Raw genomic sequence first — 16,425 nt, 5'->3', positions numbered from 1 at the left:
AACCACAGCCGCACCAACCACAGCCACCATTGTTGACAGCCACCATTGTTGATCAACAATTGTGGGCTAAGATGTTGAAAAGTGTGGCCTTGTAAGCCTATAAATAGGCTCCTTACCTTTGCATGAAAACCAAGCCAAGAGAGCAAGAGAAAACTCCAAGAGAGAGAGTTGTTTAAGTTCCAGAGAGAACTTAAGAGAAGAGTGAGCAATTCCAGAGAGAATTGGAGAGTGAAGAGAGAGGTTCCAAGAGAGAATCCTCCATGAGAGAAGTTTTTATTTTTGTATTCTATTTTTAAGAGATTAATAGAATTCTTTTATTTTCTTCTCATATTTCTTCTCTAAAGTGGTCAGAGAACCACAACATCAGCTGCTTGTGATATCTGAGCTTAAACTTTTATTATATCCATCTGTTGGTTTTACGTTAACAAGAAAAGATTGCACATCTTCCAATCTACCTTTCTTTTTTTTTTTTTTTTTTTTTTTTCCCCCTATAAATTTTGATCAAGTACTAAATTAGATTCACCTGTACATCCATAAAAAAAAAATTTTGCTTCAGCAGAGCAACTAGCCATCCAGGTCTTGTTAACCATCATAAAAAAAATAAGAACAATTAGGCCTCAGCCCTTTAGAAACCATCTCGTTGTAAAGAAAATGTTCCCTCTCCCTATTGCCCTTTGCAATGTAGCCAGCAATCAGTGTCTCGTAAAAACATTCACTTGGAACTAGTGAACGATCTTTCATAATACCCAAATATTTCTCTGCTTCTTCCAGCTTCCCACACTGACAGAGGCTCTTTATCAGGAGAAAACTTCTGTGCATCGGTGGTACCAGCTCGACTGATACCACTCCAAATGATTTGCTGACATGTGTTAAAAAAAGGCCATGTCATAAGCCAAGTATTCAAAACTCAATACTTCTCTCTTTCATTTAATGAAATATGGATGATTTCCACGTCGACAGCATTCCCCACAAAAACTCATTAACGCCGTTGAGCACCGTTTCTTTTTTGTGCCTTGGCTTCTCCGCCTCCTCCATTGAAGCTGCTGCATCCTCTGTGATAAAAGGAAAGGAAAGAAATAAAATGAAATAAAGTGGTAAAAAATAATTAGAGTACATCAAAAATGAATTCGGTGGGCACTATGAAATTTATGAGTACATCTATTGCCTCTGAAGCTAGTTCAACACCCACCTTCTCATGATCTTTCTCTGAAATAGTGAATGTTCATGGATTCAAGAACAATCGCTTCCCACCATTCCTTCTTCAATACATCACTAATTAAAGAAATGCCCTCTTTTCGTACATAAGATCCAATGGAACACCTCTTAAAAAAAAAAAAAAAATGATTTCCAGGCGTAGTCATTTTTGGCACCACAAAAAAAAAATTACTCCAGTTCCGACGGATTTGGTTTCAACTCTATTTTACCTCCTTAAGTTTTTGAATATTGTAAATCTTAGTTGTTAACGAGAGACAATTACTTACCGTAAAAATATTTTTTTTTTCAGCTTTAATGGAGTTTACAGATAAATTAGGGGAAAAAAAAAAAATCTAACTGGATCCATAGCCAATTGTCCACTGATTTTTACTCTTTTTTTTTTTTTCCCCCTTTCTTGATAATGGGGAGGCAGCTATTTACCCAAAAATTAAAAAAAAAAATTTATAATAAAATAATGAATATATATCTATATATATATTATATATATGTATGCATATATATAATATAATTAGGCAGCAGCTTGTTCCACAGCACAGAGGATGCAGCAGCTTCAATGCAGGAGGCGGAGAAGGCAGGCACAAAATAGAAACGGTGCTCAATAGCGTTAACGAGTTTTTGTGGCAAGACTATCCAACGTGGAAATCATCCACATGTCAGCAAATTATTTGGAGTGGTATCAGCTGAGCTGGTACCACCGATGCACTGAAGATTTTCTCCTTTATCAGTGATTGAAAACTGGGCAATCCAGGAGATATTGATTTGTATTCCATTTCATAGTAGAGTTTTGAGAACTTTTATTTCACCTTTCTTTCCATAGCCATCAATGAGATGAGTGTATGTGATTTCATCGGCTAAGAACCCCTTCTCTAACAATGCTGTTAATCTTGCATTGGCTTCTTCCACATCTCCATTTTCACAAAGCTTTCCAACCATCTCATTGAAAGCTGAACAACTAGGAATCATATGCCCCTTATCATTTTCTCATAGTTCATTAACATTTCTTCTGAGCTTCCTGCTTTAGCACTCCCCTCAAGAAGAAAATTGTAAGTATCGCCATACGCCTCCAAACCCATCTTTTCCATCTCCTGCATCATGCAATTTGCTTCTTCAATTCTTCCCTCTTTGCAACGGATACCTATAAACAAGGTATAAACAAAAGGGTTTGGTTGAAAACCTCCTTTAAGCATTTCTTCAAACATCTCATACGCTGACCCTAAATTCCCAATCCTAACCTTAGCATTAACAATTAAGGAGTAAGCTATGGTGTTCAACACCATGTTCTTCCGTAGCATTCTCTTCAACAACACCATACTTTCTTCAATTCTACCTTCCTCGAAAACTCTCAAAATCAAATTGGTGTTCACAATCACAGAAGAAGAGCACCTCTTTCCATGGATTCTATCCAAAATGTCCACACATTCGTGCAACTTCCCTTCCTTGCACAACAAACTAATCAAGATTCTGACTGTTTCTTCATTTGGGTATATTCTTGTAATCATATGCTCATAAATTTTCCAAACTAAAACAAACTGATCAGATTTTTGAACAACATGAATCAAAATGTTGAAACTTGATAGATTCAATGTAAACCCATGTTCATCCAAATAGCAGCAAACATCAAACCCAATCTCAAACATTCGCAATTTGGCATAAACCTGTACTAGCATATCAAACACAAATGGGTTCGAAGCGGTTACCTTGTAGCTACTGATCAGTGAATCAACCACTGAGAATCTGAAAGAGCTCCCATCATTTTTCTTCACAATCGATTCAAGCAAAGCTCTGGCATCCAAATTCAATCCAGCTCGAACCAGAATATGAATGAGAATGCAGTAAGATTGAAGCCCATGTTGTTGGAATCTGCTGTGTGCTGACCAGTGGAAGAAACCCAGAGCTCGCTTTGCATCGACTGGTTCTTTGAGCTCCAAAAGCACTTTCTTAACAACCACTTCGTCCAGGTCATCTATAGAAATGTGAGAACAAACAAGAGTACTATCAAAGGTGATAACTTAGAATAATGAAGCAAAGAAGCTGACCGACCATCACATAGGGAGTAACAAAGATTTGGCAAGCGTTGTTATTGTCTTTGAAAGTCTTGATACTACAAGGAGACTCCTTTTTAATTTCCCAAAAAAAAAAAAAAAAAAAAAGAACTAATACAACGGTGTATACCATGCAATGTGCTTTTATTTCTCTACGTTTCCATGAAATTCGGATATACTTTAGTGATTTATAGTCGATGAGGTTACATTCCTTCATACAAATTATTATAGCGCAGGCGTGGTTCTTGTACCAAATGTAGCAATCTTATTGAATTTTGTCTAAAATTGCTAATCAAGTTAATTTTTTTGTTATATTAAAATAGTTTATAGTGAATGCGAGATTTTTAAACCATAGATTGCCCTTTCCTATTTAAAATGAGGCTTTACATTCTGTCCCAAAATCGTACCAATCAACCTTTGGGCACTAGCATCTTGCTCACCTAGGCATAGGATATGGCGTCATATAGCATACCATATAGCATTTAAACGTTATTACAAAATCTATGCTTTGTTAGATCGTGCTCGCACAAAATCACTTGAACTTTAGTAGTCTAGAGCCCACAAGCCCACCTACTTCATAGCCATGGATTATTATTATTATTATTATTATTTCAAATCAATTTACAATATTGATTTCAAAACAATTCGTTGCTTGGACAAATGTCGTGTTTCATGGTATTTAGTATCTTCCCCTCTGTCCTATCATGCACAATGGAAGCTACGTCGATTCACACACTCAAAAAAATAAAATAATGCAAGAGTTACGTTAAAATATATTGCGGAAAATAGTTAAATGGTGAAAGTAATAATAAAGGAAAACAGGGCAAAAAATTAAAACCATCGAGTTCATAGAAGATGTGGAATTTAAAATAGCAAAGTACAAACAATCAAACCATTTCAGAAAATAAAACATAAAACACAACGTCCAATAAACAAACAACCTTCAAACACACATCCAACAAAAGCAAAATATTTTCCAACCGGTAAGGCCTAGATAAGGTACCAAATTAACAAATATAATATGTTGACACCAAACAGCAATTAAAGACTGAATAACTCGCAAACTACTTTACTAGACTGTAGGTAAGGACATAGAACCTGTAACAGTACTCCTCGTTTTCACACAAAGACGAAGAAGATGACAATGATGACAAACCTTTCCTTGGTAAATCCGCTGATGAAATTGTCAAACCATTACTTGTCGATGCAAAAAACAACCAATAGATTCACGCACAAACTCCTTCACTAAACTATAGAAAAGGAGGTTAGATCTGCATCCAAGCGCATGTTTTTGACAAATCTTCTTCACTTTTACACAAAGATGAAGATGACAGTTTCCATGCTATGGGCCTGTCAAATGAAAAACATTTCATTTTCCAGGCGAGGATGCAATTTGAAGACCCCCATTGAAGCTGCTGCTGTTGGAGACTGTCCTTCCATCATCGCCGCTTCATGATAGAGTTGCCCTCTATAAGCAGCAAGACCAGCATTGTATACCGGTGGGACCAACGACACAGGTTTCGTGCAACGAGCCATAGTGAAGCACATATCATATATGAGTTTCTGCAGCTGATCAGAAGTAAAATTGTGATCATCCCACAGTACACGGTAGTGAGTAGGCTTGCTTGTACGAAGGCTCCCATGCTGACTGCAAAGATAGAAGTTATACCCAAATGGGTCCACAATTGTTGTGTCCACAACTGTTCCTGGGGACACGTTGCCGCTGGAACTTCCATCCTGTTTACTTCTCGGAAACAATCGAGTTTGTTGGCGCTTCTGAGCAACAATAATTGTTATGGTAGGACAGTAGCCGCCTCTGGTTACCCTTTCCAGGTCCAATAACTCTTCATAGAGAACCATATCAAATTGGCCCTCATTAACTGCATATCGAAAGACAATAATCTTCTCTGGCTTGACTTTATTTTGTCGTTCATAAGTTTCAACAAGCTCCCAACACATATCCCCAAAATGCAGAATCTTTTCACATCCGTTTTCTTGCGGTCGAATTCTTGCAGCATAACGATTTGCGGCAGGCCAATTCATAGAGCCAACAACAGCTGCTATTGATAGGATAGTTGTGGTCCGAGAGCCAGGATGATTGACATCAGCACCCAGAAACATGGTATGGCCAGCACCCTCAAGGAGAGGAAGACCATCACTTAACTCTACATTGCTGCCTCCAAGCTTGGCATTGATCTTGATACCAAGATTGGCTAAATACTGATCATGTGCCCTGATTGCGTTTCTAGACAAACAACATTGCGTCATGATTCCAATCTTGGTTTCAGAGATCCACTTGAGATAATTGTAACCACAATGGTTTCGCGTCAATACACAAAGAAGGAGTTGTAAATCACCTTTTTTCAACTGACAAGCCTGTTCGCTGATGCTTTCAAGTAGTTTACGAAGGGAATCAAGACGAGAGAAAATATCCATTGAAGTGCGTTTACAAAAGAGAGGCTTGTCCATTTCAATACCCAAGCTTTTGCAGCGATTAATGATAAATTTTGGAACAAATTGAGCAGGGTATAGTTTGAATCGTGGATAAGAATCGCCGTAAAGTCTAGTATAGCCCACCTCCGAATTGGTTTTCCCTCCACTACTGACTTCCCGACAAGGTTCCACTGACATTTCTCATTGTCAACTGTTATTGTTATCTCGCCATTAGGAGAACCTAGCTTCAATTCAGGCGGCTTAAGTATGCGCCCAGTTACTGTTGTCATATTTATGTTGACTTCAAAACCAAAATTTCGATTGATATCTCCACTGTAAATGAAAAATCACAACAAAGAGACAAGATCAGTTCTAATTTGCATCAATTTTGAAATTAAATAATCAACTTCAAATATAATAATAAGCCGAAGTAAGCTCATCTACATCGCATTAATTTATAAGAAGTTCCAAGAAAGATGATAGATCGTATTTTCCCAACTATTAGTTTAACTCTCAATTATTAGTTTCCCAGCTATTGAAATAAGACCAGGTTCTAAATATTAGGAAGTAGATTATACATAAAGTTATAGGTAGCAATTATTGATATTTACCAAGTGATAAAGTACGATAATATTATTGATTTATATTTAATTGTATTTATCATTTAAATGTTTCACTTCTTTATATTAAATTTCTAACCAATTAAAAAAAAAAAAACACTTCATCTTGATAAATATCTTGATCAACTAGATAACACCTCTAAGTATTTTTTTAATCTATATCATCTTCAAATGTTAGCAATCTAGTGTGCATGATAACAACAATTTGCATAATACTGATGACAATTTGCGTAATACTGATAAAAGAAAACATGTTATATGCAATAACAGAACGAGAAAACAAATCACTAGCAATCAACAAATTGATTATCAAATAAATGTGGGGATAAAATTGTATAATATTTTACACGTACCCGAAAGGTCCAATTTCCGATCGTACCATGTTGCAGACCATGTTCCCTCTATCCTTTGGCAAAGGCAATGAAATGTTTTTCAATACATTTCTATCCAAATGGTAATTATGATACCTTTGACCCTCGGCAAGTTCACACAACTCCATTGGTACATCACCGTATTTTCCTAAATCCAAGCAGGGAACGCCTTTGTATTTAATATCCTTGTTATATCTATCCCTTAAATAATCAACAAGTCCAATTTTCTTTGGTGGATTCCGACCATCTGGGTCTTGAACATCAAGTTCACAATCTCTTGTGACGTCTTTGGTCAAACCCCTTATGGTATACTTTTGTATGGTTCTACGATGAGACACATAAACTTTCAAACCGCTCAACATTTTTTCAACTTCTCTCCTAAACTTCCAAAAATCATTTATATCAAAACCTCTAATATGTTCATTGAGAAAATCTATAATTGGCATATGCTTACAAAATGCTCGAACCGAGCAGTTAAGACACAAGGCCAAACCTTGGCGGGTGGGCTTTAGGCTATGCTGAAAGCCTCGAAATGCTACAATTCCACATCCAAGGTCGTCTTGAGGATCATGTTCAGTGCGATAAAACTTCCTCCCATATGAAATCATATTCCTGGTTGGATTCTCCTTCATTACCAAATCCATCCCTCGCAGTACGTCATGAGGGATCGACGGGATGGATCCGCTTAAATAATCGTACAACTTGGACAGCCCGAGCTCATTTACAAGCTTTAACGTAATTATGTAAGAATGTACAATTGTATCTTCACCCTTAGAAACCTCCACTTTGAATGATGAGTCAGTTGGCAATTCCACTGCACTGAATATATTCTTCCTACCATCATAAGCAGTCATTGACAAAGGGAACTGTTAGTGTAATGTCACTTTTGTTGCTGTTATAAGTTGCTTTGTAATGATTAGTTATTGTACTTTCAGTTTTGATAAAAATAGGACTGTATTAGGTAGCCAAAGTATGGCTTGTCTTTTGGCAGTATGATTACCGCAATGGTAGGTGAAAATTAGGTGGTTTACTGATTCTGAAAACTTGTGGGTATATGTTATGTCCATAATAAACGAGGGTGGAGTGACCACACCAGTTAAGCTTCTTTCTCTGTCGTTTTTTGCTGTATTTTTTGTTCTAAAAATCCAACAAATGGTATCAGAGCTCTAATGATCTTAGAGGGGCTGTGAGTGAAATAGCAAAAAATACAAGAAACCTTCCTTCTACCTTTCCTTCCTTTTTAAATGGCTTCAACTCATTTTTCTACTCCATCACCTCCTATATTTTTTGGAGAAAATTATGCCATGTGGTCTATAAAAATGAAAGCTTACCTTCAAGCTTTGGACTTGTGGGAAGTAGTAGAGACTGAAAGCAATCCTCCCCCTTTGACAACAAATCCCACTATCGCTCAAATAAAGTAACATAGTGAGGAGGTTGCTAAAAAGTTTAAGGCTTTATCTGCCTCACATGTTGGTTTTAGAAGTGATGTTCACCAGAATTATGGCTTGCATTACAGCTAAAAAGGTCTAGGACAAGTTAAAAGAAGAGTTCCAGGGATGTGCAAGAACAAGACAAATGCAGGTTTTGAACTTAAGGATGGAGTTCGAAACTTTAAGAATGAAGAATTCTGAGTTGGTAAAAGACTTTATTGACAGACTTATGAAGGTTGTAAACCAGATCAAAATTCTTGGAAAGGAGCTAGGAGATAGAAGAGTGGTGGAGAAAGTGCTGGTCAGCTTACCAGAAAAGTTTAAAGCAAAGATATCATCCTTGGAGGAGTCAAGAGACCTGAATCATATTTCTTTGTCAGAGCTTGTTAATGCTTTACAAGCAACTGAACAAAAAAGATCTATAAGACAAGAAGAAACCTCAAAAAATGCTTTTTAGCATTACAAAAAGGTAAGGCTCCAGCAAACAATAATCAAAGGAAGCAGTAAGGTAGAGGAAGTAATGTCAAAGGAAAACATGGTGCTGGTACAAGCAGAGAAGGTGAAAGAAAGAAGTTTATGAAGTACTCTTATTGCAAAAAGGACAACCATCCTAAAAAATATTGTGGGTTTAGGCCAAATGTTCAATGTAGGGTTTGCAAACAACTGGGACATATTGAAAAAGTTTGCAAAAAAAAAGGAAAACCAGTGCAATAAGCACACCAAGTACAAGTTGCTGATGAAGCATGGCACAGTGAGGAAAGGCTGTTTGTTGCTACATGTTATGTAGAAAACGGTAGCAAAGAAGCTTGGTTGATGGATAGTGGCTGCATTCAACATATGACTCATGATATTGATCTCTTCAAGACCTTGGATAGAAGCTTTGTTTCCAAAGTGCAAAAAGGAAATGGAGATTTTATTCAAGTTCAAGGCAAAGGAGAAGTGGCTGTGGAAACTTTAACAGGTACTAAACTCATTTCAAATGTGTTATATGTACCCGAAATTAATCAAAGCTTGTTAAGTGTGGGACAAATGCTTGAGAATGGATATTCCTTGAATTTTCAAGATAAGTCTTGCATAATATATGATCAACATGGAAGTGAAATTCTAAATGTTGGAATGAAAAGTAAAAGCTTTGTGGTAGAGTGGAACAAGAAGGAAAATAATGTTTTTTATGCCAAAACTAGTGATGAATCTAAGTTGTGGCATAAAAGACTTGGTCATTTTAACTATGACTCCTTGAATCTAATGTATGAAAAGAAATTGGTGGAGAATATGACTGCTGTTAGCAAAACCCGGGAAGTGTGTGAAGTGTGTCAGCTTGGTAAGCAACAAAGGCTGCCATTCCCTTTGAAAGGCGCTTGGAGAGCCTCTGAAAAGCTTCAGTTAATTCATAATGATGTATATGGACCTATAAGTGAGAATTCTATCAACGGTAGTAGATATTTTCTCACTTTCATAGACGATTTCTCCAGGATGTGTTGGGTGTATTTTCTGAAACAAAAATCTAAAGTTGCTGAGATTTTCACCAACTTTAAAGCCATGATAGAAAATCAAGCAAAATGTAGCATCAAGGTGATACGATCTGATAATGGGACTGAATATACAGCTTAAAAGTTTGAGTTGCAATTCAAAGAAGCTGGAATTCAACATCAGCTGACCTCTCCTTATACTCCTCAGCAAAATGGGGTTAGTAAGAGGAAGAATAGGACTATTATGGAGATGTGTAGATGCTTGTTGTTTAAGAAGCAATTATCAAAGAAGTTTTGGGCTGAAGCAGTAAATACCTTAGTGTATTTGCTAAATAGATTACCAACTAAAGCATTGGAGTTTAAAACTTCATATGAGGTGTGGTATGGGGTCAAGGATACTGTGGAGCATTCGAAGATATTTGGGAGCATTTGTTATACACATGTTCCTGAAATTAAGAGAGACAAGTTGGATCAAAAAGCTGATATGGGAATTTTTGTTGGTTATAGCAGCAACACAAAAGGGTACAGAGTATATCATTTGAAAACTAACAAGCTAATTGTTAGTAGGAATGTTAAAGTTGATGAAGCTGCTGTTTGGAATTGGGAAAAGAGTGAAGTTCAAGCGTCAGAAAAGAATTTTATCCAAGAACATGACGAGATTCAGGATGAGAATGATTCAAATGATGAAGATGTTGTTGGAATCCGAGGTACAAGATCCTTGACCGATGTATATGAGAAAAGCATCCGAGGTACAAGACCTCTGACTGAGGCATCCGAGATAAGCATCCGAGGTACAAGACCTTTGACTGAGGCATTCGAGATAAGCATCCAAGGTACAAGACCTCTGACTGATGCATCCGAGATAAGCATTCGAGGTACAAGACCCTTCATTGATGCATCCGAGAGAAGTGTCTGAGCTATAAGACCTCTGTCCGATGTTCGAGGTACAAGACCCTTGACTGATGAATATGAAAGATGCAATCTAGCATTGTGTGATCCAATTACTTTCAATGACGCAAATCAGTTCAAGACATGGAGAGAGGCCATGAAAACGGAAATCAATATGATAAGCAAAAACAAAACTTGGGAATTGGTGAACAAACCCCAAGGCAAAAAGGCCATTGGAGTGAAATGGGTCTTTAGGACCAAGGTCAATGCTGATGGTACAATAAATAAGCATAAAGTAAGATTAGTAGTTAAAGGTTATGTGCAGCAACCTGGTATTGATTATGGAGATACGTTTGCAACAGTTGCGAGACATGAAACAATCAGATTTCTACTAGCACTTGCAGCTCAAAAGGGCTAGAAAGTTTACCATTTAGATGTGAAATCTGCATTTCTAAATGGTTATCTGCAGGAAGAAGTATATGTTGGACAACCTGAAGGCTTTGTTGTTCAAGGAAAGGAAGACAAGGTTTATAAATTGCATAAGGCTCTTTATGGCTTGAAACAAGCTCCTAGAGCTTGGTATAGCAGAATTGACTCACACCTTGTTGGAAAAGGATTTAAAAGAAGTGAGAATGAGCCTACTTTGCACATGAAGTCAGGTTCAAATGATGAAAAATTGATTGTTTCTCTATATGTTGATGACTTGTTTGTTACAGGAGGAGATTCACGAACTGTGTTGGAATTTAAATCTGAAATGCAAAAGGTGTTTGAAATGTCAGATTTATGAGTGATGAACTACTTTCTTGGTATGGAGATATATCAATTTAGTCATGGCATTTTCTTATCCTAAAAGAAATATGCTGTAGAACTACTCAAAAAGTTTGACATGGAGAAGTGTAATCTAGTTGACACTCCAATGGTTTACAATCAAAAATTTGAACTCGAAGATGGTGCTGCCAAGATTGAAGTTTCAACCTATAGAAGCCTTATTGGAAGTTTGTTGTATTTATGTGCTTCTAGACCTGACATTATGTTTTCTGTGAGTTTGCTTTTCAGATTTATGCATGCTCCATCACATATTTATTATTCTACAGCTAAAAGAGTGCTAAGGTACATTAGAGGCACTATAGACTATGGTGTTTGGTTTTTGAAGCAAGAAGAAGCAAGTTGATGGGCTGTGTTGATAGTGATTGGGCTGGAAGCATGGAGGATTCAAAAAGTACTTCAGGGTACTTATTTTCTCTTGGTTCAGGTCCTTTTTCATGGATCTCACAAAAACAGGGTTCAGTTGCTCAATCCACAGCTGAAGCTGAATATATTGCTGCTGCAGCTGCTTCAAATCAAGCTTTATGGCTAAGGAAGTTGCTTGTTGATTTAAATGAGAGGCAAGAAGAAACTACCACAATATACTGTGATAACAAGTCTGCAATTTCCATTGCTGAAAATCCAGGTCAACATAGAAGAACAAAGCATATTCCAGTCACATATCATGCTCTGAGAGAAGCTGAAAGAAATGGTGAAGTGATGCTAATTCATTGCAATTCTGAGATCCAGCTTGCTGATATTTTGACGAAAGCTTTACCAAGAAACATGTTTGAAATATTAAGAAATGATCTTAGTATTTCCAGCAAAAGTGCCAAGGAGGAGTGTTAGTGTAATGTCACTTTTGTTGCTGTCATAAGTTGCTTTGTAATGATTAGTTAGTGTACTTTCAGTTTTTGATAAAAACACTGTTGTATTAGGTAGCCAAAGTATGGCTTGTCTTTTGGCAATATGATTACCGCAGTAGTAGGTGAAAATTAGGTGGTTTACTATTTTTGAAAACTTGTGAGTATATGTTATGTCCATAATGAACAAGGGTGGAGTGACCACACCAGTTTAAGCTTCTTTCTCTGTCGTTTTTTGCTGTGTTTTTTGTTCCAAAATCCAACAGGAACTCCAAAGGATAGTCAGAGGATAATTGGTTCCTAATCATAGATAGTCAGATGATAATTGGTTCCTAATCATAGAAAGATCATTCTTAGGAGGCATCTCCAGCTTGACATCGATATCATAGTGCCTTATATACTCTCTGGACTATAATTGACAGGAAAATAATTCACAAGAAGTGTTGCAGTTCGTATGGCATTCCTGCCACTCTTGTCAGAGCGTTTCACTGGTACAATTTTGTCTGAATCAGGTTCTTTTGCTGGAATAACTTTGTCTGAATTTGCTAGAGCAGAAAAAAAATGCTAATCACTTATCAAGAAACTCTGAAGAAAGCTAAGGAGCTAAATTAAATTGTTATGCAAAGCAGTCAATGTTAAACACGACCAGACACATTTTTCCCATTCATGTTTATTAATATTCTTTGAGACTTTTTTCCATTTGACATATATATATATAGAGAGAGAGAGAGAGAGAGAGAAAGAGAGAGAGAGAGAACGGCTAGGGTGCGGTCCGTCTGAATGTGGACTAGCACCAAAGCCAACGCTTTGTGAAAAAAAAAAAAACGACGATTTTGATATTAGTCCGTATGAGGACGGATCACATCATAGAATCGCTATATATATATATATGTGTGTGTGTGTGTGTGTGTGTGAATGCTAATTAATTGTGATCTAAAACTATTTTTCCGCTCTTAGATCATTTAAATTGGTTAATTAACCTATTAGTAATCAATATGCTTCAACTAAATTATCTTGTTTTTAGTTTCGAATTAAAAAAGATATATTCATTTTAAATTTTAAAAGATTTCTAATAATTCTTTGAAATAATAGACTTTGCATACTTTTTTATGATGCTCATAAACTTTTATAGACTTTTATATCAATAAATTCTTTTGTATTTTACGAAGACATGAAAGATTTCTATAGACTTATATAGTTTTTAATTTTATAATATTTTTACAAACTTTCACCCATAGGTTGAAAAAATGGTGAATTGGAAAAAATCTTATAATTCTTATAAATAATAAAGAAACATTTTCTCCATATATTTTGTCAATATTTCTTGTGAATTTAATCAATTTAAATCTATTGAAATCAAAAGATATAAAATAAATATGCTGCAAAACAATATTTAAAAAATTAAAAAAAAACATTTTAAAAATTTTATAGCGGGCATTAGATTAAAAAACATTTTTTTTCCATGTATTTTCTTATGGCATACCTATGCATATCTGCATATGATATTTTATTTTTATATTAAGTTTTACTTTCACCCATGGGGGAGAGAGAGAGAGGGAGGGGTTCAAAAAGTAATCCGCTTTTTTGAAAATTGAAATTTTCAAAAAAGTTTTCAAAATTTTTTTGGTAGGATGAGAGGAGAATATTTGTGTAAAAATTGCCATCTCATTTTAAAAAAATTATAAAAGTTATTGGCATATTAAATACCTTTTAACTTTTATAAACTTTAAAAAAATATCAATTGACTATCTCAGTATTTTTATATATATTTTTCAAATCTTGATTGAATACTCTATTATTTTTATTATTTTTTTTAACTTTAAATTGGATATCTCATCATTTTTATCTAAATCAAATACTTTATAATTTTTATAAATTTTAAAATATCTAGATCAAATACTATTAGTTTTTCAATTTAATAAAAATCAATTAAAATTTTCATTGATCATACACTGTCTATCTGGTATTTTATACCCTTTTAGTTGGATTCCTGTTTAAAATTTTTGTTCATTGGCATGCTCGATTAATTGTTTCCAGTTTCTAATTTTCTTTCTTTCTCTTGGATTTTCCATCTCTAAATGGGTATCAGGATTTAGTTGTTATATATTTTGTGTGAGTTGATTTGGAAGTTTTCTCATGTGTTGTCCAGTGAGTAAATGATTAAATAGGATTTAGGAACAAACAAAAATAATTCTGTGATGGCGGACCCCCATGGGCCGTGCCCGTCATGTTTTTTACCTGAAATTTTTTAAAACTTTTTATTTCAACATATTTACCGTCTTACCTCATTAAAATAATGTTATACCAACTATGCCCCTTCATTTTCTCTTTAAACAAGCGTGAATGAGTTTTAAACTTTTTTTTTTTTTAAATTAGTTTTAAGCTATTTTACGATTATTTTGTGTATTCTGGGTTTATCTCTTAGTAATAATAATTTTATATAATTGCAATCCTTATCTACAATTCCATAATCATATAATACTTATATATATATATATATATACACATATTCAGAAACACAAATAACAGATCAAATACCAGGGGAGGAAGAAGGTGTCTGGCACTGAATCACCGGAGCAGGGGTAGCTGCAGGATTCCTACTTCTTCCTCTACCATGGCCACCACCTCCCCCACCAGCGGCCCTTGAATCGATTGGAGAGCGCGCAGCCTCTACTTGGGTCATCGGATCTCCACTTCGCCACCTCCAAGAACCGCTCTGTTGCTGCTGGTTCTGATTCTGATGCTGAACATGCCCATACTGTTGGTGAACGCTGCCACTGGAACCACTCGTCCATCGCAGGCTGTGCTCACGACGTTGCTGCTGATGCTGATAATGATGCTGTTGTTGTTGATGACCAAAACCTCTTCCTCTACCACCGCCACCTCGGCCGTTGCCACTGGCATATCCTCCACCAATTCCTCCTCTCCCTCTGCCATAGCCATTACTTCCTCTCTCCATTAGAAGCAAACACAATCAGAAAAAAAAAAAAAAAAAAACCACTAACACCGAAATATTTGGGCATTGAAGATTGAACAAATTTGGGATACATGTATATGTATCAAGAAGGAAAAGTTGGTCGGTCAAGAGGTATAAAGACAGCTGAAATTACTGGAATAACCTTTACTTAGTCCGCAAGGATTCGAGACAATAGCAGACTAAAGGTTGAAACAGGAAAAGGTTAAGATTGGAATCTCACACTTATGTACCCCTGGAGTTCCAGTTACTCTGGTTTCGAGAACAGTGGCCAAGTCATTTTGTTTGCCGTTCAAGTTCAGAGGAAATACAACGCCCAAAAATAAAGAAAAAAAGTGAATGATGGTGGAAACTTTCGGTTTCACTTTTATAAAGATATTTCTAAAATAATACATTATATATATATATATGTATATAAATGTCCTTTTTATTTTTAATTGTATATATTTCAAACAGACTTTAGACTTCTTTCCTATTATTTATGCTCATGTCGAAACAAAATACAAGATTAAGAAAAAAAAAAAAAAATCTTATGCTATTAATTCTGACGTTTCTAATGCCTGACTTGAGGAAGGACCCATATGTAGCTCCAAGCTTTGCTAAACATTGATGTATCGTCTGTGTTTTACATACGCTTTCTACGATCCGCATTCTTCACAATAGTAATTTTCTTTTTTAGGAATTTTTCTGGAGCTTTAAAACCTTTTTGCACAAATTTAAAAGATTATGAGGTAAAATGCTTATAGTGAAATAGTTCTGGAAACAATTATAGGATAAAACCTATTTTAAACAGTAAAATGTTAAAATTGTATTTTTATTATATCATTCAATAATAAAATGTTAATTTTTAATCCGTATTTTACTTTTTATTGTTAAAACTAATAAGTAAAAATTGACATAAAATTTATAAATAAAACTATTTTAAAAATATAAAAAATTAAATTGAAGTTAATGGTGATATTACATAATATGGAGTCTTAAATGTAATCATAGCAAAATTAGTAGGTTTAAATAATTTTTTTTTGAATGCTTGTATCATCACTAATATAATAAAGTTTTTTTTTAATAACTTAAATTAACATAATAAAGTCAACAACATATTACATAGTATATAAATATATATACATTGCCAAATATAGGATACTATGAATATAATACTTTCAGTAAAAAAATTAACTAATAGAAAGTTTAAAAATTAAAAAAGAAATTGACTAGTTATTTCAGTTTACAAATAAAATGAAAGAAAAATTAGTCAATTTTCTCAATTTATTTAATTTTTTATTAATTAATTTGAAAATCAATTTGGAATATGGACT

At 35.1% G+C, this 16,425-nt stretch overlaps 1 protein-coding gene and 1 pseudogene across 1 annotated transcript; both read right to left on the bottom strand.

Annotated features, from left to right (window-relative positions):
- Positions 1–450: 450 nt before the first annotated feature.
- LOC125422107 (pentatricopeptide repeat-containing protein At1g66345, mitochondrial-like) lies at positions 451–3,224 on the bottom strand (annotated as a pseudogene).
- A 639-nt stretch (positions 3,225–3,863) lies between these two features.
- LOC125422108 (protein argonaute 2-like) lies at positions 3,864–15,597 on the bottom strand. Its single transcript, XM_060816701.1, is given in 9 exon segments — positions 3,864–5,809; positions 5,812–6,023; positions 6,664–7,547; positions 10,292–10,562; positions 10,684–10,737; positions 11,070–11,217; positions 12,442–12,534; positions 12,537–12,680; positions 14,674–15,597. Coding segments are annotated over 9 exon segments (3,426 nt in total). The 5' UTR covers positions 15,095–15,597; the 3' UTR covers positions 3,864–4,610.
- Between the last annotated feature and the right edge of the window lie 828 nt (positions 15,598–16,425).

The sequence above is a fragment of the Ziziphus jujuba genome, chromosome 4, assembly GCF_031755915.1.
Source record: "Ziziphus jujuba cultivar Dongzao chromosome 4, ASM3175591v1".
NCBI lineage: Eukaryota > Viridiplantae > Streptophyta > Magnoliopsida > Rosales > Rhamnaceae > Ziziphus > Ziziphus jujuba.
The sequence above is the reverse complement of the archived record's forward strand: the minus strand, read 5'-3'. Positions and strand labels throughout refer to the sequence as shown.